The following is a 25005-nucleotide window of genomic DNA, read 5'->3' as shown; positions in this document are numbered from 1 at the left end:
CTGGTCTAGGAACAGTGGGTTAACTGGTCTAGGAACAGTGGGTTAACTGGTCTAGGAACAGTGGGGTTAACTGGTCTAGGAACAGTGGGTTAACTGGTCTAGGAACAGTGGGTTAACTGGTCTAGGAACAGTGGGTTAACTGGTCTAGGAACAGTGGGTTAACTGGTCTAGGAACAGTGGGGTTAACTGGTCTAGGAACAGTGGGTTAACTGGTCTAGGAACAGTGGGTTAACTGGTCTAGGAACAGTGGGGTTAACTGGTCTAGGAACAGTGGGTTAACTGGTCTAGGAACAGTGGGTTAACTGGTCTAGGAACAGTGGGGTTAACTGGTCTAGGAACAGTGGGTTAACTGGTCTAGGAACAGTGGGTTGACTGGTCTAGGAACAGTGGGTTAACTGGTCTAGGAACAGTGGGTTAACTGGTCTAGGAACAGTGGGTTAACTGGTCTAGGAACAGTGGGTTAACTGGTCTAGGAACAGTGGGTTAACTGGTCTAGGAACAGTGGGTTAACTGGTCTAGGAACAGTGGGGGTTAACTGGTCTAGGAACAGTGGGTTAACTGCCTTGTTCAGGGGCAGAACGACAGATTTGTACCTTGTCAGCTCGGGGGTTTGAACTCGCAACCTTCCGGTTACTAGTCCAACGCTCTAACCACTAGGCTACCCTGCCGCCCCATCTGGACACTCTACCATAAAGGCCTGATTTGGTGGAGTACTGCAGAGATGGCTGTCCTTCTGGAAGGTTCTCCCATCTCCACAGAGGAGCTCTGTCAGAGTGACCATTGGGTTCTTGGTCACCTCCCTGACCAAGGCTCTTCTCCCCTGATTGCTCAGTTTGGCTGAGCGGCCAGCTCTAGGAAGAGTCTTTGTGGTTCCAAACTTCTTCCATTTAAGAATGATGGAGGCCACTGTGTTCTTGGGAAAATTACTTAAAAATCATACAATGTGATTTTCTGGATTTTTGTTTTAGATTCCGTCTCTCACAGTTGAAGTGTACCTATGGTAAAAATTACAGACCTCTACATGCTTTGTATAAGTAGGAAAACCTGCAAAATCGGCAGTGTATCAAATACTGGTTCTCCCCACTCTATGTATGTATATACACACTTTGTATTACTTAAAATGAATGTGATGATACCAGGCTAGAGTTTGGGACCATCTTTATTTTAGCTTTTAACTTCAGGTCATGTTCATGTGTTTCCAAATGGCCCTTTTTATATGAGGGTAACAAACATGCTGCTGACCAAACTCATCTGCAATTATGTCCTAATTTAATATCCTGACCTTGTTGTTCCTATGAACATACAATAACATTGAACTAACAACCTGATTTAATATTCTAACTCTGTTCCTGTTAACATACAATAACATTGAACTAACAACCTGATTTAATATCCTGACTCTGTTCCTATTAACATACAATAACATTGAACTAACAACCTGATTTAATATCCTGACTCTGTTCCTATTAACATACAATAACATTGAACTAACAACCTGATTTAATATCCTGACTGTTGTTCCTATGAACATAAAATAACATTGAACTAACAACCTGATTTAATATCCTGACTGTTGTTCCTATGAACATACAATAACATTGAACTAACAACCTGATTTTGATATTCTGACTCTGTTGTTCATATGGGGTATTGTGATGTCATTATGGGGTATTGTGATGTCATTATGGGGTATTGTGATGTCATTATGGGGTATTGTGATGTCATTATGGGGTATTAACATACAATAACATTGAACTAACAACCCGTTGATTTCTCCTCAGCCGTCAGATTGTAGTTCTGTTGAAGTATCATGCTATCCAGTAATACAGCCGTGTCTTATACTAGGTTTACAAACACACTGTGTTCTCCCCATCACCCAGGTTTCAGCCGTCAGATTGTAGTTCTGTTGAAGGACCATGCTATCCAGTATAACAGCCGTGTCTTATACTATGTTTACAAACACAGTGTGTTCTCCCCATCACCCAGGTTTCAGCCATCAGATTGTAGTTCTGTTGAAGGACCATGCTATCCAGTATAACAGCCGTGTCTTATACTAGGTTTACAAACACACTGTGTTCTCCCCATCACCCAGGTTTCAGCCGTCAGATTGTAGTTCTGTTGAAGGACCATGCTATCCAGTATAACAGCCGTGTCTTATACTAGGTTTACAAACACACTGTGTTCTCCCCATCACCCAGGTTTCAGCCGTCAGATTGTAGTTCTGTTGAAGGACCATGCTATCCAGTACTACAGCCGTGTCTTATACTAGGTTTACAAACACACTGTGTTCTCCCCATCACCCAGGTTTCAGCCATCAGATTGTAGTTCTGTTGAAGGACCATGCTATCCAGTATAACAGCTGTGTCTTATACTAGGTTTACAAACACAGTGTTCTCCCCATCACCCAGGTTTCAGCCATCAGATTGTAGTTCTATTAAAGTACCTTGCTATCCAGTATAACAGATAGTGGCGCTTTTCAAGGACCATGCTATCCAGTATAACAGATAGTGGCGCTTTTCAAGGACCATGTGTAGTAGAAAATCGGTTCAAATATGACACAATGAAGAACTTTGAATTCAATTATAGACTTTTAATACAAGAGTATAGCAAGCCGGAGTGCTCCGCGAAAACACACCCCTTTTCCAGAGCCCTGGCTCCAGTATTTATCCACATATTGCATATGAGCCCATCCCACATGTAAATTACGTTACATTCCAATCCGTGCATCCTGCTGGTTCAGCTCAATAACGCTCATACCTGCTTTCCATCAGATTATAATGATGACAAGACCCTTGCTTTGTTCCTGCACTTAGCTAAATGCATTCTTTTGTTTGTGTATTATCTAGGATCAGCAGACTATGTGTCTCCTCAGTTTCTAGCATGTCCAGCTATACTAAAAATACTATACATTTCTCTATTTTACAGCCCTATGCTTTGGCTCTGCACTTAGCTCAATATGTTACTATGTATGTGTGTCTTTATCTCAGAGCAACAGACTATGTGTCTTCTCTGTCATTCCTTCTGCATCTCTACGTCCTAAAAATATGCAAACTATGTCTATTGGTCATCAGTTAGTCATTTGACTGACCCCCTCCTTTGTATATCCCTCTGGCCTTGGTATGTCCAGCTATCCTGGCAGCTATGTCACCTTTCCTTCATGTAGTCTGTTTTTAGTGTTCAGCTATTCTATACATCTTATGCATTTGTCTATGTGTTATATTTGCACCCACATGCCATCCAGTATAACAGATAGTGGCGCTTTTCAAGGACCATGCTATCAGTATAACAGATAGTGGCGCTTTTCAAGGACCATGCTATCCAGTATAACAGATAGTGGCGCTTTTCAAGGACCATGCTATCCAGTATAACAGATAGTGGCGCTTTTCAAGGACCATGCCATCAGTATAACAGATAGTGGCGCTTTTCAAGGACCATGCTATCAGTATAACAGATAGTGGCGCTTTTCAAGGACCATGCTATCCAGTATAACAGATAGTGGCGCTTTTCAAGGACCATGCTATCCAGTATAACAGATAGTGGCGCTTTTCAAGGACCATGCCATCCAGTATAACAGATAGTGGCGCTTTTCAAGGACCATGCTATCCAGTATAACAGATAGTGGCGCTTTTCAAGGACCATGCTATCCAGTATAACAGATAGTGGCGCTTTTCAAGGACCATGCCATCCAGTATAACAGATAGTGGCGCTTTTCAAGGACCATGCTATCCAGTATAACAGATAGTGGCGCTTTTCAAGGACCATGCTATCAGTATAACAGATAGTGGCGCTTTTCAAGGACCATGCTATCCAGTATAACAGATAGTGGCGCTTTTCAAGGACCATGCTATCCAGTATAACAGATAGTGGCGCTTTTCAAGGACCATGCCATCAGTATAACAGATAGTGGCGCTTTTCAAGGACCATGCTATCCAGTATAACAGATAGTGGCGCTTTTCAAGGACCATGCTATCCAGTATAACAGATAGTGGCGCTTTTCAAGGACCATGCTATCCAGTATAACAGATAGTGGCGCTTTTCAAGGACCATGCTATCAGTATAACAGATAGTGGCGCTTTTCAAGGACCATGCTATCCAGTATAACAGATAGTGGCGCTTTTCAAGGACCATGCTATCAGTATAACAGATAGTGGCGCTTTTCAAGGACCATGCCATCAGTATAACAGATAGTGGCGCTTTTCAAGGACCATGCCATCCAGTATAACAGATAGTGGCGCTTTTCAAGGACCATGCTATCCAGTATAACAGATAGTGGCGCTTTTCAAGGACCATGCTATCCAGTATAACAGATAGTGGCGCTTTTCAAGGACCATGCTATCAGTATAACAGATAGTGGCGCTTTTCAAGGACCATGCTATCCAGTATAACAGATAGTGGCGCTTTTCAAGGACCATGCTATCCAGTATAACAGATAGTGGCGCTTTTCAAGGACCATGCTATCCAGTATAACAGATAGTGGCGCTTTTCAAGGACCATGCTATCCAGTATAACAGATAGTGGCGCTTTTCAAGGACCATGCTATCCAGTATAACAGATAGTGGCGCTTTTCAAGGACCATGCTATCCAGTATAACAGATAGTGGCGCTTTTCAAGGACCATGCTATCCAGTATAACAGATAGTGGCGCTTTTCAAGGACCATGCTATCAGTATAACAGATAGTGGCGCTTTTCAAGGACCATGCTATCCAGTATAACAGATAGTGGCGCTTTTCAAGGACCATGCTATCAGTATAACAGATAGTGGCGCTTTTCAAGGACCATGCTATCCAGTATAACAGATAGTGGCGCTTTTCAAGGACCATGCTATCCAGTATAACAGATAGTGGCGCTTTTCAAGGACCATGCTATCCAGTATAACAGATAGTGGCGCTTTTCAAGGACCATGCTATCAGTATAACAGATAGTGGCGCTTTTCAAGGACCATGCTATCAGTATAACAGATAGTGGCGCTTTTCAAGGACCATGCTATCCAGTATAACAGATAGTGGCGCTTTTCAAGGACCATGCTATCCAGTATAACAGATAGTGGCGCTTTTCAAGGACCATGCTATCCAGTATAACAGATAGTGGCGCTTTTCAAGGACCATGCTATCCAGTATAACAGATAGTGGCGCTTTTCAAGGACCATGCTATCCAGTATAACAGATAGTGGCGCTTTTCAAGGACCATGCTATCAGTATAACAGATAGTGGCGCTTTTCAAGGACCATGCCATCCAGTATAACAGATAGTGGCGCTTTTCAAGGACCATGCTATCCAGTATAACAGATAGTGGCGCTTTTCAAGGACCATGCTATCCAGTATAACAGATAGTGGCGCTTTTCAAGGACCATGCTATCCAGTATAACAGATAGTGGCGCTTTTCAAGGACCATGTGTAGTAGAAAATCGGTTCAAATATGACACAATGAAGAACTTTGAATTCAATTATAGACTTTTAATACAAGAGTATAGCAAGCCGGAGTGCTCCGCGAAAACACACCCCTTTTCCAGAGCCCTGGCTCCAGTATTTATCCACATATTGCATATGAGCCCATCCCACATGTAAATTACGTTACATTCCAATCCGTGCATCCTGCTGGTTCAGCTCAATAACGCTCATACCTGCTTTCCATCAGATTATAATGATGACAAGACCCTTGCTTTGTTCCTGCACTTAGCTAAATGCATTCTTTTGTTTGTGTATTATCTAGGATCAGCAGACTATGTGTCTCCTCAGTTTCTAGCATGTCCAGCTATACTAAAAATACTATACATTTCTCTATTTTACAGCCCTATGCTTTGGCTCTGCACTTAGCTCAATATGTTACTATGTATGTGTGTCTTTATCTCAGAGCAACAGACTATGTGTCTTCTCTGTCATTCCTTCTGCATCTCTACGTCCTAAAAATATGCAAACTATGTCTATTGGTCATCAGTTAGTCATTTGACTGACCCCCTCCTTTGTATATCCCTCTGGCCTTGGTATGTCCAGCTATCCTGGCAGCTATGTCACCTTTCCTTCATGTAGTCTGTTTTTAGTGTTCAGCTATTCTATACATCTTATGCATTTGTCTATGTGTTATATTTGCACCCACACATGCCATCCAGTATAACAGATAGTGGCGCTTTTCAAGGACCATGCTATCCAGTATAACAGATAGTGGCGCTTTTCAAGGACCATGCTATCAGTATAACAGATAGTGGCGCTTTTCAAGGACCATGCTATCCAGTATAACAGATAGTGGCGCTTTTCAAGGACCATGCCATCAGTATAACAGATAGTGGCGCTTTTCAAGGACCATGCTATCAGTATAACAGATAGTGGCGCTTTTCAAGGACCATGCTATCCAGTATAACAGATAGTGGCGCTTTTCAAGGACCATGCTATCAGTATAACAGATAGTGGCGCTTTTCAAGGACCATGCCATCCAGTATAACAGATAGTGGCGCTTTTCAAGGACCATGCTATCCAGTATAACAGATAGTGGCGCTTTTCAAGGACCATGCTATCAGTATAACAGATAGTGGCGCTTTTCAAGGACCATGCCATCCAGTATAACAGATAGTGGCGCTTTTCAAGGACCATGCTATCCAGTATAACAGATAGTGGCGCTTTTCAAGGACCATGCTATCAGTATAACAGATAGTGGCGCTTTTCAAGGACCATGCTATCAGTATAACAGATAGTGGCGCTTTTCAAGGACCATGCTATCCAGTATAACAGATAGTGGCGCTTTTCAAGGACCATGCCATCCAGTATAACAGATAGTGGCGCTTTTCAAGGACCATGCTATCCAGTATAACAGATAGTGGCGCTTTTCAAGGACCATGCTATCAGTATAACAGATAGTGGCGCTTTTCAAGGACCATGCTATCCAGTATAACAGATAGTGGCGCTTTTCAAGGACCATGCTATCCAGTATAACAGATAGTGGCGCTTTTCAAGGACCATGCTATCCAGTATAACAGATAGTGGCGCTTTTCAAGGACCATGCTATCCAGTATAACAGATAGTGGCGCTTTTCAAGGACCATGCCATCAGTATAACAGATAGTGGCGCTTTTCAAGGACCATGCCATCCAGTATAACAGATAGTGGCGCTTTTCAAGGACCATGCTATCCAGTATAACAGATAGTGGCGCTTTTCAAGGACCATGCTATCCAGTATAACAGATAGTGGCGCTTTTCAAGGACCATGCTATCCAGTATAACAGATAGTGGCGCTTTTCAAGGACCATGCTATCCAGTATAACAGATAGTGGCGCTTTTCAAGGACCATGCTATCCAGTATAACAGATAGTGGCGCTTTTCAAGGACCATGCTATCAGTATAACAGATAGTGGCGCTTTTCAAGGACCATGCTATCCAGTATAACAGATAGTGGCGCTTTTCAAGGACCATGCTATCCAGTATAACAGATAGTGGCGCTTTTCAAGGACCATGCTATCAGTATAACAGATAGTGGCGCTTTTCAAGGACCATGCTATCCAGTATAACAGATAGTGGCGCTTTTCAAGGACCATGCTATCCAGTATAACAGATAGTGGCGCTTTTCAAGGACCATGCTATCCAGTATAACAGATAGTGGCGCTTTTCAAGGACCATGCTATCCAGTATAACAGATAGTGGCGCTTTTCAAGGACCATGCTATCCAGTATAACAGATAGTGGCGCTTTTCAAGGACCATGCTATCCAGTATAACAGATAGTGGCGCTTTTCAAGTACCATGCCATCCAGTATAACAGCCGTGTCTTATACTAGGTTTACAAACACACTGTGTTCTCCCCATCACCCAGGTTTCAGCCATCAGATTGTAGTTCTATTGAAGTACCATGCTATCCAGTATAACAGCCGTGTCTTATACTAGGTTTACAAACACACTGTGTTCTCCTCATCACCCAGGTTTCAGCCGTCAGATTGTAGTTCTGTTGAAGGACCATGCTATCCAGTAATACAGCCGTGTCTTATACTAGGTTTACAAACACACTGTGTTCTCCCCATCACCCAGGTTTCAGCCATCAGATTGTAGTTCTATTGAAGTACCATGCCATCCAGTATAACAGCCGTGTCTTATACTAGGTTTACAAACACAGTGTGTTCTCCCCATCACCCAGGTTTCAGCCATCAGATTGTAGTTCTATTGAAGTACCATGCTATCCAGTATAACAGCCGTGTCTTATACTAGGTTTACAAACACACTGTGTTTCTCCCCATCACCCAGGTTTCAGCCGCCAGATAGTGGCGCTTTTCAAGGACCATGCTATCCAGTTCAGCAGTTTTGACATCCTGTCAGACGAGGAAGTGAGAGGGGGGCTGAAGACCTTCTCCAACTGGCCCACCTACCCTCAGGTTTACGTTAACGGAGAACTCGTAGGGGGACTGGACATTGTCAAGGTGAGTCATGTTAAACACATATTTTTCTTTTCCAGAGAACTGAGGCGAGTGAGCGAAAACAAAACAAACATCAACAACAACAAAAATGATAAATGTAACCCTTGTAAAAAAAATAATAAATAACTTTGGTATAACACCTTGGTATAACACCTTGGTATAACACCTTGGTATAACACCTTGGTATAACACCTTGGTATAACACCTTGGTATAACACCTTGGTATAACACCTTGGTATTTTTTATTTTTTATTTTTTTATTTCACCTTTATTTAACCAGGTAGGCTAGTTGAGAACACCTTTATTTAACCAGGTAGGCTAGTTGAGAACACCTTTATTTAACCAGGTAGGCTAGTTCAGAACACCTTTATTTAACCAGGTAGGCTAGTTGAGAACACCTTTATTTAACCAGGTAGGCTAGTTGAGAACACCTTTATTTAACCAGGTAGGCTAGTTGAGAACACCTTTATTTAACCAGGTAGGCTAGTTGAGAACACCTTTATTTAACCAGGTAGGCTAGTTCAGAACACCTTTATTTAACCAGGTAGGCTAGTTGAGAACACCTTTATTTAACCAGGTAGGCTAGTTGAGAACACCTTTATTTAACCAGGTAGGCTAGTTCAGAACACCTTTATTTAACCAGGTAGGCTAGTTGAGAACACCTTTATTTAACCAGGTAGGCCAGTTGAGAACACCTTTATTTAACCAGGTAGGCTAGTTGAGAACACCTTTATTTAATCAGGTAGGCTAGTTGAGAACACCTTTATTTAACCAGGTAGGCTAGTTGAGAACACCTTTATTTAACCAGGTAGGCTAGTTGAGAACACCTTTATTTAACCAGGTAGGCTAGTTGAGAACACCTTTATTTAACCAGGTAGGCTAGTTGAGAACAAGTTCTCATTTACAACTGCGACCTGGCCAAGATAAAGCATAGCAGTGTGAACAGACAACACAGAGTTACACATGGAGTAAACAATTAACAAGTCAATAACACAGTAGAAAAAAATGGGCAGTCTATATACAATGTGTGCAAAAGGCATGAGGAGGTAGGCAAATAATACAATTTTGCAGATTAACACTGGGGTGATAAATGATCAGATGGTCATGTACAGGTAGAGATATTGGTGTGCAAAAGAGCAGAAAAGTAAATAAATAAAAACAGTATGGGAATGAGGTAGGTGAAAATGGGTGGGCTATTTACCAATAGACTATGTACAGCTGCAGCGATCGGATAGCTGCTCGGATAGCTGATGTTTGAAGTTGGTGAGGGAGATAAAGTCTCCAACTTCAGCGATTTTTGCAATTCGTTCCAGTCACAGGCAGCAGAGTACTGGAACGAAGGCGGCCAAATGAGTGTTGGCTTTAGGGATGATCAGTGAGATACACCTGCTGGAGCGCGTGCTACGGATGGGTGTTGCCATCGTGACCAGTGAACTGAGATAAGGCGGAGCTTTACCTAGCATGGACTTGTAGATGACCTGGAGCCAGTGGGTCTGGCGACGAATATGTAGCGAGGGCCAGCCGACTAGAGCATACAAGTCGCAGTGGTAGGTGGTGTAAGGTGCTTTAGTGACAAAACGGATGGCACTGTGATAGACTGCATCAGTTTGCTGAGTAGAGTGTTGGAAGCCATTTTGTAGATGACATCGCCGAGTCGAGGATCGGTAGGATAGTCAGTTTTACTAGGGTAAGCTTGGCGGGCGTGAGTGAAGGAGGCTTTGTTGCGGAATAGAAAGCCGAGTCTTGATTTGATTTTCGATTGGAGATGTTTGATGTGAGTCTGGAAGGAGAGTTTGCAGTCTAGCCAGACACCTAGGTACTTATAGATGTCCACATATTCAAGGTCGGAACCATCCAGGGTGGTGATGCTAGTCGGGCATGCGGGTGCAGGCAGCGTCGGTTGAAAAACATGCATTTGGTTTTACTCGCGTTTAAGAGCAGTTGGAGGCCACGGAAGGAGTGCTGTATGGCATTGAAGCTCTTTTGGAGGTTAGATAGCACAGTGTCAATGACGGGCGAAAGTATATAGAATGGTGTCGTCTGCGTAGAGGTGGATCAGGGAATCGCCCGCAGCAAGAGCAACATCATTGATATATACAGAGAAAAGAGTCGGCCCGAGAATTGAACCCTGTGGCACCCCCATAGAGACTGCCAGAGGACCGGACAGCATGCCCTCCGATTTGACACACTGAACTCTGTCTGCAAAGTAATTGGTGAACCAGGCAAGGCAGTCATCCGAAAAACCGAGGCTATTGAGTCTGCCGATAAGAATAACACCTTGGTATAACACCTTGGTATAACACCTTGGTATAACACCTTGGTATGTATAACACCTTGGTATAACACCTTGGTATAACACCTTGGTATGTAGAACACCTTGGTATAACACCTTGGTATAACACCTTGGTATAACACCTAGAGACCTCACCAAGAGATTTGAGCCTTTTGATGTAGTGGTTTTAGAATGACAGAGACCAGGGTTTGAGTCCTGGTCAGGATACCCTTCTAATGAACTACATTGGTTTCAGCAGTTGGATAGCACTATTGACAGCATGGGGCGGCAGGGTAGCCTAGTGGTTAGAGCGTTGGACTAGTAACCGGAAGGTTGCAAGTTCAAATCCCCGAGCTGACAAGGTACAAATCTGTCGTTCTGCCCCTGAACAGGCAGTTAACCCACTGTTCCTAGACCGTCATTGAAAATAAGAATTTGTTCTTAACTGACTTGGCTAAATAAAGGTAATAAAAACATTTTAAAAAATAAATACATTGACAAGACCACTTCCTCGTGGTCACAGACGGACAAGACCACTTCCTCGTGGTCACAGACGGACAAGACCACTTCCTCGTGGTCACAGACGGACAAGACCACTTCCTCGTGGTCACAGACGGACAAGACCACTTCCTCGTGGTCACAGACGGACAAGACCACTTCCTCGTGGTCACAGACGGACAAGACCACTTCCTCGTGGTCACAGACGGACAAGACCACTTCCTCGTGGTCACAGACGGACAAGACCACTTCCTCGTGGTCACAGACGGACAAGACCACTTCCTCGTGGTCACAGACGGACAAGACCACTTCCTCGTGGTCACAGACGGACAAGACCACTTCCTCGTGGTCACAGACGGACAAGACCACTTCCTCGTGGTCACAGACGGACAAGACCACTTCCTCGTGGTCACAGACGGACAAGACCACTTCCTTGTGGTCACAGACGGACAAGACCACTTCCTTGTGGTCACAGACGGACAAGACCACTTCCTTGTGGTCACAGACGGACAAGACCACTTCCTTGTGGTCACAGACGGACAAGACCACTTCCTCGTGGTCACAGACGGACAAGACCACTTCCTTGTGGTCACAGACGGACAAGACCACTTCCTTGTGGTCACAGACGGACAAGACCACTTCCTCGTGGTCACAGACGGACAAGACCACTTCCTCGTGGTCACAGACGGACAAGACCACTTCCTCGTGGTCACAGACGGACAAGACCACTTCCTTGTGGTCACAGACGGACAAGACCACTTCCTCGTGGTCACAGACGGACAAGACCACTTCCTTGTGGTCACAGACGGACAAGACCACTTCCTCGTGGTCACAGACGGACAAGACCACTTCCTTGTGGTCACAGACGGACAAGACCACTTCCTCGTGGTCACAGGCGGACAAGACCACTTCCTCGTGGTCACAGACGGACAAGACCACTTCCTGCGTGGTCACAGACGGACAAGACCACTTCCTCGTGGTCACAGACGGACAAGACCACTTCCTCGTGGTCACAGACGGACAAGACCACTTCCTCGTGGTCACAGACGGACAAGACCACTTCCTTGTGGTCACAGACGGACAAGACCACTTCCTTGTGGTCACAGACGGACAAGACCACTTCCTTGTGGTCACAGACGGACAAGACCACTTCCTTGTGGTCACAGACGGACAAGACCACTTCCTCGTGGTCACAGACGGACAAGACCACTTCCTTGTGGTCACAGACGGACAAGACCACTTCCTTGTGGTCACAGACGGACAAGACCACTTCCTCGTGGTCACAGACGGACAAGACCACTTCCTCGTGGTCACAGACGGACAAGACCACTTCCTCGTGGTCACAGACGGACAAGACCACTTCCTTGTGGTCACAGGCGGACAAGACCACTTCCTCGTGGTCACAGACGGACAAGACCACTTCCTTGTGGTCACAGGCGGACAAGACCACTTCCTCGTGGTCACAGACGGACAAGACCACTTCCTTGTGGTCACAGACGGACAAGACCACTTCCTCGTGGTCACAGACGGACAAGACCACTTCCTCGTGGTCACAGACGGACAAGACCACTTCCTTGTGGTCACAGACGGACAAGACCACTTCCTCGTGGTCACAGACGGACAAGACCACTTCCTCGTGGTCACAGACGGACAAGACCACTTCCTTGTGGTCACAGACGGACAAGACCACTTCCTTGTGGTCACAGACGGACAAGACCACTTCCTCGTGGTCACAGACGGACAAGACCACTTCCTCGTGGTCACAGACGGACAAGACCACTTCCTCGTGGTCACAGACGGACAAGACCACTTCCTTGTGGTCACAGACGGACAAGACCACTTCCTCGTGGTCACAGATGGACAAAACTACTTGTAGCGAGTTGATGTTGTAACGAGTCTATGGACATCAGACCAGCATCCCGGAGTCGCCTCTTCACTGTTGATGTTGAGACTGGTGTTTTGTGGGTACTATTTAATGAAGCTGCCAGTTGAGGACTTGTTTCTCCAACTAGACACTCTAATGCACTTGTCCTCTTGCTCAGTTGTGCACCGGGGCCTCCCACTCCTCGTTCTATTCTGGTTAGAGCCAGTTTGTGCTGTTCTGTGAACAGCGTTGTACGAGATCTTCAGTTTCTTGGCAATTTCTGACGACTGACGAGTTTCAGAAGACAGTTATTTGTTTCTGGCCATTTTGAGCCTGTAATCGAAACCACAAATGCTGATGCTCCAGATACTCAACTAGTCTAAAGAAGGCCAGTTTTATTGCTTCTTTAATCAGGACGACCGTTTTCAGCTGTGCTAACATAATTGCAAAAGGTTTTTTTAATGATAAATTAGCCTTTTAAAATGATGAACTTGGATTAGCTAACACAACGTGTCATTGGAACACAGGAGTGATGGTTGCTGATGATGGGCCTCTGTAGATATTCCATAAAAAATCTGCCGTTTCCAGCTACAGTAGTCATTTACAACATTAACAATGTCTACACTGTATTTCTGATCAATTTTATGTTATTTTAATGGGCAAAAATGTAGCTTTTCTTTAAAAAACAAGGACATTTCTAAGTGACCACAAACTTTTGAACGGTATTGTGTGTGTGTGTGTGTGTGTGTGTGTGTGTGTGTGTGTGTGTGTGTGTGTGTGTTAGTGTGATTCAGACTGTAGGTGTGTGTGTTAGTGTGATTCAGACTGTAGGTGTGTGTTAGTGTGATTCAGACTGTAGGTGTGTGTGTTAGTGTGATTCAGACTGTAGGTGTGTGTTAGTGTGATTCAGACTGTAGCTGTGTGATTCAGACTGTAGGTGTGTGTGTGTGTGTGTTAGTGTGATCCAGACTGTAGGTGTGTGTGTGTGTGTGTGTTAGTGTGATTCAGACTGTAGGTGTGTGTGTTAGTGTGATTCAGACTGTAAGTGTGTGTTTTAGTTTGATTGACTGTAGGTGTGTGTTAGTGTGATTCAGACTAGGTGTGTGTGTTTTAGTGTGATTCAGACTGTAGGTGTGTGTGTTAGTGTGATTCAGACTGTAGGTGTGTGTGTTAGTGTGATTCAGACTGTAGGTGTGTGTGTTTTAGTGTGATTCAGACTGTAGGTGTGTGTGTTAGTGTGATTCAGACTGTAGGTGTGTGTTTTAGTGTGATTCAGACTGTAGGTGTGTGTGTTAGTGTGTAGGTACAGTAGAACGAAGGGCTTCTGCAGTGACCCAGTGACCCATCTCAGTGTTGATACCTGTTGTAGGAACTAGCTGAATCTGGAGAGCTGGAGAAGACCTGTCCCAAGGCTGTCACACTGGAGCACAGGTAAAACACACCTTTATACACATACACACACACACACACACACGTGGAAGATGGCACGTTGTATTGTGTGACTTATGGACTGTCCTTATAACCTCCAGGTTGAAGTCGACCATCAACAGGAGTCCAGTCATGCTGTTCATGAAGGGCAATAAAGAGGTACGTAGGTGTCACTGTATAACAGGACAATAAAGAGTTACGTAGGTGTCACTGTATAACAGGACAATAGAGGTACGTAGGTGTCACTATATAACAGGACAATAAAGAGGTACGTAGGTGTCACTATATAACAGGACAATAAAGAGTTACGTAGGTGTCACTATATAACAGGACAATAAAGAGGTACGTAGGTGTCACTGTATAACAGGACAATAAAGAGGTACGTAGGTGTCACTATATAACAGGACAATAAAGAGGTACGTAGGTGTCACTGTATAACAGGACAATAAAGAGGTACGTAGGTGTCACTATATAACAGGACAATAAAGAGGTACGTAGGTGTCACTATATAACAGGACAATAAAGAGGTGTCACTATATAACAGGACAATAAAGAGGTACGTAGGTGTCACTGTATAACAGGACAATAAAGAGGTACGTAGGTGTCACTATATAACAGGACAATAAAGAGGTACGTAGGTGTCACTATATAACAGGACAATAAAGAGGTACGTAGGTGTCACTATATCATAACAGGACAATAAAGAGGTACGTAGGTGTCACTATATAACAGGACAATAAAGAGGTACGTAGGTGTCACTATATAACAGGACAATAAAGAGGTGTCACTATATAACAGGACAATAAAGAGGTACGTAGGTGTCACTATATAACAGGACAATAAAGAGGTACGTAGGTGTCACTATATAACAGGACAATAAAGAGGTACGTAGGTGTCACTATATAACAGGACAATAAAGAGGTACGTAGGTGTCACTATTTAACAGGACAATAAAGAGGTACGTAGGTGTCACTATATAACAGGACAATAAAGAGGTATGTAGGTGTCACTGTATAACAGGTCAATAAACCTGTGTGTTTGTTTGGTCTGTGTACTTAATGGAATAGAATGGGGGCAGCAGGTAGCCTAGTTGTTAGAGCGTTGGACTTGTAACCGAAAGGTTGCTAGGTCGAACCCCGAGCTGACAAGGTAAAAATCTGTCATTCTGCCCCTGAACAAGGCAGTTAACCCAACTGTTCCTAGGCCATCATTGTCAATAAGAATTTGTTCTTAGCTGACTTGCCTAATTAAATAAAGATTAAAAAAAATATACATATAATAAAATGGAATAGAAAAGGAGAATAGGACTTGAATATAATTGCAGTTAATCATAAATAAATGCTGCAGAAACATACATGGACAATAAACTGAGGCTTGTGTTTGGCCTACATAATACTATTCTAATATAACTCCAGTACATTACTTCAAGAGGTACCAGTTGGCCTACATAATACTATATAATACTATTCCAATATAACTCCAGTACATTACTTCAAGAGGTACCAGTTGGCCTACATAATACTATTCTAATATAACTCCAGTACATTACTTCAAGAGGTACCAGTTGGCCTACATAATACTATATAATACTATTCCAATATAACTCCAGTACATTACTTCAAGAGGTACCAGTTGGCCTACATAATACTATTCTAATATAACTCCAGTACATTACTTCAAGAGGTACCAGTTGGCCTACATAATACTATATAATACTATTCCAATATAACTCCAGTACATTACTTCAAGAGGTACCAGTTGGCCTACATAATACTATTCTAATATAACCAGTACATTACTTCAAGAGGTACCAGTTGGCCTACATAATACTATTCCAATATAACTCCAGTACATTACTTCAAGAGGTACCAGTTGGCCTACATAATACTATTCTAATATAACCAGTACATTACTTCAAGAGGTACCAGTTGGCCTACATAATACTATTCTAATATAACTCCAGTACATTACTTCAAGAGGTACCAGTTGGCCTACATAATACTATTCTAATATAACTCCAGTACATTACTTCAAGAGGTACCAGTTGGCCTACATAATACTATTCTAATATAACTCCAGTACATTACTTCAAGAGGTACCAGTTGGCCTACATAATACTATTCTAATATAACTCCAGTACATTACTTCAAGAGGTACCAGTTGGCCTATATACTACTATATAATACTATTCCAATATAACTCCAGTACATTACTTCAGTTGGCCTATATACTACTATATAATACTATTCTAATATAACTCCAGTATATACTCTATATAATATATAGTATATAATATGGTACAGTTGGCCTATATACTACTATATAATACTATTCTAATATAATATATAGTATATAATATAGTACAGTTGGCCTATATACTACTATATAATACTATTCTAATATAACTCTAGTACATTACTTCAAGAGGTACCAGTTGGCCTACATAATACTATATAATACTATTCCAATATAACTCCAGTACATTACTTCAGTTGGCCTATATACTACTATATAATACTATTCTAATAGAACTCCAGTATATACTCTATATAATATATAGTATATAATATAGTACAGTTGGCCTATATACTACTATTCTAATATAACTCCAGTATATACTCTATATAATATATAGTATATAATATAGTACAGTTGGCCTATATACTCTGCCAATCTAGTAGATAAGGACAATTGGTATTGCATACATTTCAACAGAGTTGAGGCTAATCTGAAATCAATAATATTCTGCACCTCACAGAGCAGTGGGATCCCCCTCACACACACACACACACACACACTAATGGTTCAGAGCAATTACCCCCAGACACTAATGGTTCAGGAGTACCCCAAACCCCCAGACACACACACACAGACACTAATGGTTCAGGAGTACCCCCAGACACTAATGGTTCAGGAGTACCCCCCCCACCCCCCCAGACACTAATGGTTCAGGAGTACCCCCAGACACTAATGGTTCAGGAGTACCCCCCAGACACTAATGGTTCAGTACCCCCAGACACTAATGGTTCAGGAGTACCCCCAGACACTAATGGTTCAGGAGTACCCCCAGACACTAATGGTTCAGGAGTACCCCCAGACACTAATGGTTCAGTACCCCCCCAGACACTAATGGTTCAGAAGTACCCCCAGACACTAATGGTTCAGGAGTACCCCCAGACACTAATGGTTCAGTACCCCCCCTCCTACCTCTTCATATTGATGGCTGCTGCTCTCAGATGAAGACATATCTTCAGAGTAGTTTCACCCAGGTCCCCTGTGAATCCCCTCTCTCCCTTTGGTTCTATCTGGAGATACGGATCTTTATTTCCTTTTCCCTCCATTTCTTAAAAGACCGTTTCTAAGTGGGGTCCTGTGAAACCAATAGCAAGTTGAAACTTGCTCAATGAAAGCTTGAGTTTGGTTTCATTCCTGGAGGGAAGAAGTCTAACTCCTCCTGCTTAACTAGGCAAGTCGGTTAAGAACAAATTCTTATTTACATTGAAGGCCTAGGAACAGTGCCTTGTTCAGAATGACATATTTTTTACCTCGTTAGCTTGGGGATTCGATCCGGCAACCTTTCGGTTTACTGGCCCAACGCTCTAACCACTAGGCCGCCATTTAAAACCATGTGTTATCTTGAAAGCATTTCTCCTACTCACTCAGAAAACACCATTTTTGTATATTAGCTATTTGAAAAGATCTTTGTCTTAAAAAGAAACATTGCTTCCTGTGATTTTGTTCTGCAATAAAATGGTTTTGTGTGGACTCACCCGTTGAAGGATCTGAATTGAGTTAATATGTTGATTATAAAGTGTATGTTCTTTGTTAAGATATTGACATGGGTATGATTATGTTATCTGTTTGGTTTCTAAAGTCTGTTTTTCTTCCTGTATCTGTAGCAAGCCAAGTGTGGATTCAGTCTTCAGATACTGGAGATAATGAACAGCTCAGGGTGAGGTAACACCACTATATCACGATACTGGAGATAATGAACAGGGTGAGGTAACACCACTATATCATGATACTGGAGATAATGAACAGGGTGAGGTAACACCACTATATCACGATACTGGAGATAATGAACAGGGTGAGGTAACACCACTATATCACGATACTGGAGATAATGAACAGCTCAGGGTGAGGTAACACCACTATATCACGATACTGGAGATAATGTACAGCTCAGGGTGAGATAACACCACTATATCACGATACTGGAGATAATGAACAGATCAGGGTGAGGTAACACCACTATATCACGATACTGGAGATAATGAATAGATCGGGGTGAGGTAACACCACTATATCACGATACTGGAGATAATGAACAGATCAGGGTGAGGTAACACCACTATATCACGATACTGGAGATAATGAACAGCTCAGGGTGAGAACACAACTATATCACGATACTGGAGATAATGAACAGATCAGGGTGAGATAACACCACTATATCATGAACAGGGTGAGGTAACACCACTATATCACGATACTGGAGATAATGAACAGATCAGGGTGAGATAAGACCACTATATCATGAACAGGGTGAGGTAACACCACTATATCACGATACTGGAGATAATGAACAGATCAGGGTGAGGTAACACCACTATATCATGAACATGGTGAGGTAACACCACTATATCACGATACTGGAGATAATGAACAGATCAGGGTGAGGTAACACCACTATATCACGATACTGGAGATAATGAACAGCTCAGGGTGAGGTAACACCACTATATCATGATCATGATGGTTAGTATCTTGTCTGTGTTTCCTGTTTGCAGGGTGGAATACAGCACCTTTGATATGATGGTTAATATCTGGTCTGTTTATAATAATGGTTAATATCTGGTCTGTTTATAATAATGGTTAATATCTGGTCTGTTTATAATAATGGTTAATATCTGGTCTGTTTATAATAATGGTTAATATCTGGTCTGTTTATAATAACGGTTAATATCTGGTCTGTTTATAATAATGGTTAATATCTGGTCTGTTTATAATATGATGGTTAATATCTGGTCTGTTTATAATAATGGTTAATATCTGGTCTGTGTTTCCTGTTTGCAGGGTGGAATACAGCACCTTTGATATCCTGGAAGATGAGGAGGTAAAAGAGGCTGTATCTGTCTATGACATTTGCAAAACCATGTTGGTGAAACCTAAAGATGTTTTTCTACATGTTGACGTGGTTTTCTTCCTTTATCTTCCAATCACCGATGTCCAGGTTAGACAGGGTCTGAAGACATACTCAAACTGGCCAACGTACCCTCAGCTATACGTCAATGGAGAACTCATTGGCGGGCTGGACATTGTGAAGGTGAGAATTGACCATAATTGCGCTTATTACCTCCACTTAGTTCTGGACTAGTCTGAATATGTCTATAAACCATTTACAATGGAGATCGTCCATTTAAAATAGCTTTTTAGTCCTAAACTAGGCTGAATCTGTGTCTGGGGAAAACCAACCCTTATAGGATCAGCCAGGCATGTCACAGTGTCATAGACAGAGGCAACAGCAGTACCACAGACTCTCCACCAGGTGTCACTAAAGCACCGCGTTCTGTTTTCTTAGCCTGCTTAATGTCGTCATGCCATGTGCAGTCAGACAGGCAGCATGAAGGGGGGGTCATCCTCGGTAGTAAAAAAAGCACAGAGGAAAAGATTGGTGTAATGTAAATACCCAGGTTTCTTAGTGAACTACATTAAACCATGGCTAAGGGAAGGTTACACAACATTGAGATAGTATAGTCCCCAGTGTGTCTAGACAACATTGAGATAGTAAGGTCCCCAGTGTGTCTAGACAACATTGAGATAGTAAGGTCCCCAGTGTGTCTACACAACATTGAGATAGTAAGGTCCCCAGTGTGTCTAGACAACATTGAGATAGTAAGGTCCCCAGTGTGTCTAGACAACATTGAGATAGTAAGGTCCCCAGTGTGTGTCTACACAACATTGAGATAGTAAGGTCCCCAGTGTGTCTAGACAACATTGAGATAGTAAGGTCCCCAGTGTGTCTAGACAACATTGAGATTAGTAAGGTCCCCAGTGTGTCTAGACAACATTGAGATAGTAAGGTCCCCAGTGTGTCTAGACAACATTGAGATAGTAAGGTCCCCAGTGTGTCTAGACAACATTGAGATAGTAAGGTCCCCAGTGTGTCTAGACAACATTGAGATAGTAAGGTCCCCAGTGTGTCTAGACAACATTGAGATAGTAAGGTCCCCAGTGTGTGTCTAACAGTAATCCTCTGTTAGATATGCCTACTTATTTCACCAAGGGCCTTGCTTTGCATAAACTAGGCCTGTAGTCCGGGTGGGTTTAAAACAGTGTATTTCCCAGTAGTGGCTAGTGATGTCAGCTGGAGTTCAGTGTTAATAGATCACCTGTCAATCACGGTTCTTTATAAGGACTGCATTGTGATAACATGTCACTGTTCTTTATGAGGACTGCATTGTGACAACATGTCACTGTTCTTTATGAGGACTGCATTGTGATAACATGTCACTGTTCTTTATGAGGACTGCATTGTGACAACATGTCACTGTTCTTTATGAGGACTGCATTGTGATAACATGTCACTGTTCTTTATGAGGACTGCATTGTGACAACATGTCACTGTTCTTTATGAGGACTGCATTGTGATAACATGTCACTGTTCTTTATGAGGACTGCATTGTGATAACATGTCACTGTTCTTTATGAGGACTGCATTGTGATAACATGTCACTGTTCTTTATGAGGACTGCATTGTGACAACATGTCACTGTTCTTTATGAGGACTGCATTGTGACAACATGTCACTGGGTTTCATGAGACAGGAGTTGTCTGTGTCTCTATACATAGTTAGTTTAATGAGACAGTAGTCCTCTGTGTCTCTATACAGTTAGTTTTAATGATGACATACATAGTTCTTTGTGAGGACTGCATTGTGATAACATGTCACTGTTCTTTATGAGGACTGCTCTGTGATAACATGTCACTGTTAGTTTATGAGACAGGAGTTCTCTGTAATCTATACATAGTTAGTTTAATGAGACAGCAGTTCTCTGTGTCTCTATTCATAGTTAGTTTAATGAGACAGGAGTTCTCTGTGTCTCATGCATAGTTAGTTTAATGAGACAGGAGTTCTCTGTGTCTCTATTCATAGTTAGTTTAATGAGACAGGAGTTCTCTGTGTCTCTATACATAGTTAGTTTAATGAGACAGGAGTTCTCTGTGTCTCTATTCATAGTTAGTTTAATGAGACAGGAGTTCTCTGTGTCTCTATTCATAGTTAGTTTAATGAGACAGGAGTTCTCTGTGTCTCTATACATAGTTAGTTTAATGAGACAGGAGTTCTCTGTGTATCTATACATAGTTAGTTTAATGAGACAGGAGTGCTCTGTGTCTCTATTCATAGTTAGTTTAATGAGACAGGAGTTCTCTGGGTATCTATACATAGTTAGTTTAATGAGACAGGAGTTCTCTGTGTCTCTATTCATAGTTAGTTTAATGAGACAGGAGTTCTCTGGGTATCTATACATAGTTAGTTTAATGAGACAGTAGTTCTCTGTGTCTCTATACATAGTTAGTTTAATGAGACAGTAGTTCTCTGTGTCTCTATTCATAGTTAGTTTAATGAGACAGTAGTTCTCTGGGTATCTATACATAGTTAGTCTAATGAGACAGTAGTTCTCTGTGTCTCTATTCATAGTTAGTTTAATGAGACAGTAGTTCTGTGTCTCTATACATAGTTAGTTTAATAAGACAGTAGTTCTGTGTCTCTATACATAGTTAGTTTAATGAGACAGGAGTTCTCTGTGTCTCTATTCATAGTTAGTTTAATGAGACAGGAGTTCTCTGTGTCTCTATTCATAGTTAGTTTAATGAGACAGTAGTTCTGTGTCTCTATACATAGTTAGTTTAATGAGACAGGAGTTCTCTGTGTCTCTATACATAGTTAGTTTAATGAGACAGGAGTTCTCTGTGTCTCTATTCATAGTTAGTTTAATGAGACAGGAGTTCTCTGTGTCTCTATTCATAGTTAGTTTAATGAGACAGGAGTTCTCTGTGTCTCTATACATAGTTAGTTTAATGAGACAGGAGTTCTCTGTGTATCTATACATAGTTAGTTTAATGAGACAGGAGTGCTCTGTGTCTCTATTCATAGTTAGTTTAATGAGACAGGAGTTCTCTGGGTATCTATACATAGTTAGTTTAATGAGACAGGAGTTCTCTGTGTCTCTATTCATAGTTAGTTTAATGAGACAGGAGTTCTCTGGGTATCTATACATAGTTAGTTTAATAAGACAGTAGTTCTCTGTGTCTCTATACATAGTTAGTTTAATGAGACAGTAGTTCTCTGTGTCTCTATTCATAGTTAGTTTAATGAGACAGTAGTTCTCTGGGTATCTATACATAGTTAGTCTAATGAGACAGTAGTTCTCTGTGTCTCTATTCATAGTTAGTTTAATGAGACAGTAGTTCTGTGTCTCTATACATAGTTAGTTTAATAAGACAGTAGTTCTGTGTCTCTATACATAGTTAGTTTAATGAGACAGGAGTTCTCTGTGTCTCTATTCATAGTTAGTTTAATGAGACAGGAGTTCTCTGTGTCTCTATTCATAGTTAGTTTAATGAGACAGTAGTTCTGTGTCTCTATACATAGTTAGTTTAATGAGACAGTAGTTCTGTGTCTCTATACATAGTTAGTTTAATGAGACAGTAGTTCTGTGGGTATCTATACATAGTTAGTTTAATGAGACAGTAGTTCTCTGTGTCTCTATACATAGTTAGTTTAATGAGACAGTAGTTCTCTGTTATAGTTATTGTGCATCAATGGAGTATTTGTTTCTGATGCTGTTGGAAGGTTACATGACAGGTCCAGTAGGCTGTTATTTTATCAGGTATCAGCTGGTATGAAGGTCAGACCTGTATTGACATGTGTTCTGTGTTTTTACAGGTCAGACCTGTATTGACATGTGTTCTGTGTTTTTACAGGTCAGACCTGTATTGACATGTGTTCTGTGTTTTTACAGGTCAGACCTGTATTGACATGTGTTCTGTGTTTTTACAGGTCAGACCTGTATTGACATGTGTTCTGTGTTTTTACAGATCAGACCTGTATTGACATGTGTTCTGTGTTTTTACAGGAGCTTAAAGACAGTGGAGACCTTTCTTCTGTCCTGAGGGGTGAATGCTAGATTCCTGTAGTACTGTTACTGTGATGGGAATGAGCTATGGACTACTGCACTCTTCCTTCCCCTCTCTCTACCCTCTTCTTCCCCTCTCTACCCTCTTCTTCCCTCTCTACCCTCCTCTTCCTCTCTACCCTCCTCTTCCCTCTCTTCCCCTCTCTCTACCCTCCTCTTCCCTCTCTCTCCCCTCCTTCCTCTATCTACCCCTCCTCTCCCCTCTCTTTCCCCTCTCTATCCTCTTCCCCCTCTTCTCTCCCCCTCTCTGAAATACATTATATTATCCATCCATTGATTTTTCTGAACATGGCTCAGGTGTCCAAATGAACCTGATTGATCAACCTGCATTCTGCCATCAGCTGCAAATATAATAAAGTCATCCATGATGCTACCTGACTGGTTTCCTTATTTGTCTTTTCAACCTTAAAGAACACAGCAGTCAGAGCAAAGAACTAGAACCTTAGAACACAGCAGTCAGAGCAAAGAACTAGAACCTTAGAGAACACTGCAGTCAGAGCAAAGAACTAGAACCTTAGAACACAGCAGCTAGAGCAAAGAACTAGAACCTTAGAACACAGCAGTCAGAGCAAAGAACTAGAACCTTAGAGAACACTGCAGTCAGAGCAAAGAACTAGAACCTTAGAACACAGCAGCTAGAGCAAATACATAGAAGTGGCCTCCCCATTCAAGTCAATGATGACATAATGAGTAGACTGGCAGCCCTTCCACAGGTCATTGGGCCCCTCCCCTCCCTCCATAGAGATGGACGTGGTGCACAGGTCATTGGGCCCCTCCCCTCCCTCCATAGAGATGGACGTGGTGCACAGGTCATTGGGCCCCTCCCCTCCCTCCATAGAGATGGACGTGGTGCACAGGTCATTGGGCCCCTCCCTCCATAGAGATGGACGTGGTGCACAGATCCTTGGACCCCTCCCTTCCCTCCATAGAGATGGGCGTGGTGCACGCAGAATGTTCCCCAGTACTGGAAGGCGGGGCCTGGTGACAACGTTTGAACCCCTGCTATAGATTGTGTTGTTTATCGTTTTCTTACATTTACATGGTTACAGTGCATTCAGAAAGTATTCAGACCATCGCAGCGCCAGCTGTGCCTCCAGATACTGGGTTTGAGCCCAGGCTCTGTCGCAGCCGGCCGCGACGCACAATTGGCCTAGCATCGTCCGGGTTAGGGAAGAATTGGCCGGTAGGGATATTCTTGTCTCATCGCACACTAGCGACTCCTGTAGCGGGCCGGGTTGGATGCGCGCTGACCAGGTCGCTAGGGCAAAGTGTTTCCTCCGACACTGACTGGGCGGCTGGCTCCCGGGTTGGATGCGCGCTGACCAGGTCGCTAGGGGCACGATGTTTCCTCCGA

The 25005-nt window shown here is 42.6% G+C and overlaps 1 protein-coding gene across 2 annotated transcripts in view; it reads left to right on the top strand.

Moving 5' to 3' along the window:
• The window catches only part of LOC135573639 (glutaredoxin 3-like), a 53794-nt gene extending 30070 nt beyond the window's left edge, over positions 1 to 23724 (top strand). Inside the window, exons 5-11 of one of the 2 annotated variants that reach the window (XM_065022941.1) lie at positions 8220 to 8392; positions 14393 to 14454; positions 14553 to 14610; positions 18351 to 18403; positions 19528 to 19567; positions 19685 to 19777; positions 23592 to 23724. In XM_065022941.1, the coding sequence (XP_064879013.1) occupies positions 8220 to 8392; positions 14393 to 14454; positions 14553 to 14610; positions 18351 to 18403; positions 19528 to 19567; positions 19685 to 19777; positions 23592 to 23642 (530 nt within the window). In that variant the 3' untranslated portion in view covers positions 23643 to 23724. Of the gene's footprint in view, positions 1 to 8219; positions 8393 to 14392; positions 14455 to 14552; positions 14611 to 18350; positions 18404 to 19241; positions 19318 to 19527; positions 19568 to 19684; positions 19778 to 23591 lie in introns of those variants that run through there. The other variant, XM_065022942.1, reaches the window with a different exon arrangement.
• The last annotated feature ends 1281 nt before the right edge of the window (positions 23725 to 25005 follow it).

Source organism: Oncorhynchus nerka, linkage group LG10 (genome assembly GCF_034236695.1).
Source record: "Oncorhynchus nerka isolate Pitt River linkage group LG10, Oner_Uvic_2.0, whole genome shotgun sequence".
Lineage (NCBI taxonomy): Eukaryota > Metazoa > Chordata > Actinopteri > Salmoniformes > Salmonidae > Oncorhynchus > Oncorhynchus nerka.
The sequence above is the reverse complement of the archived record's forward strand: the minus strand, read 5'-3'. Positions and strand labels throughout refer to the sequence as shown.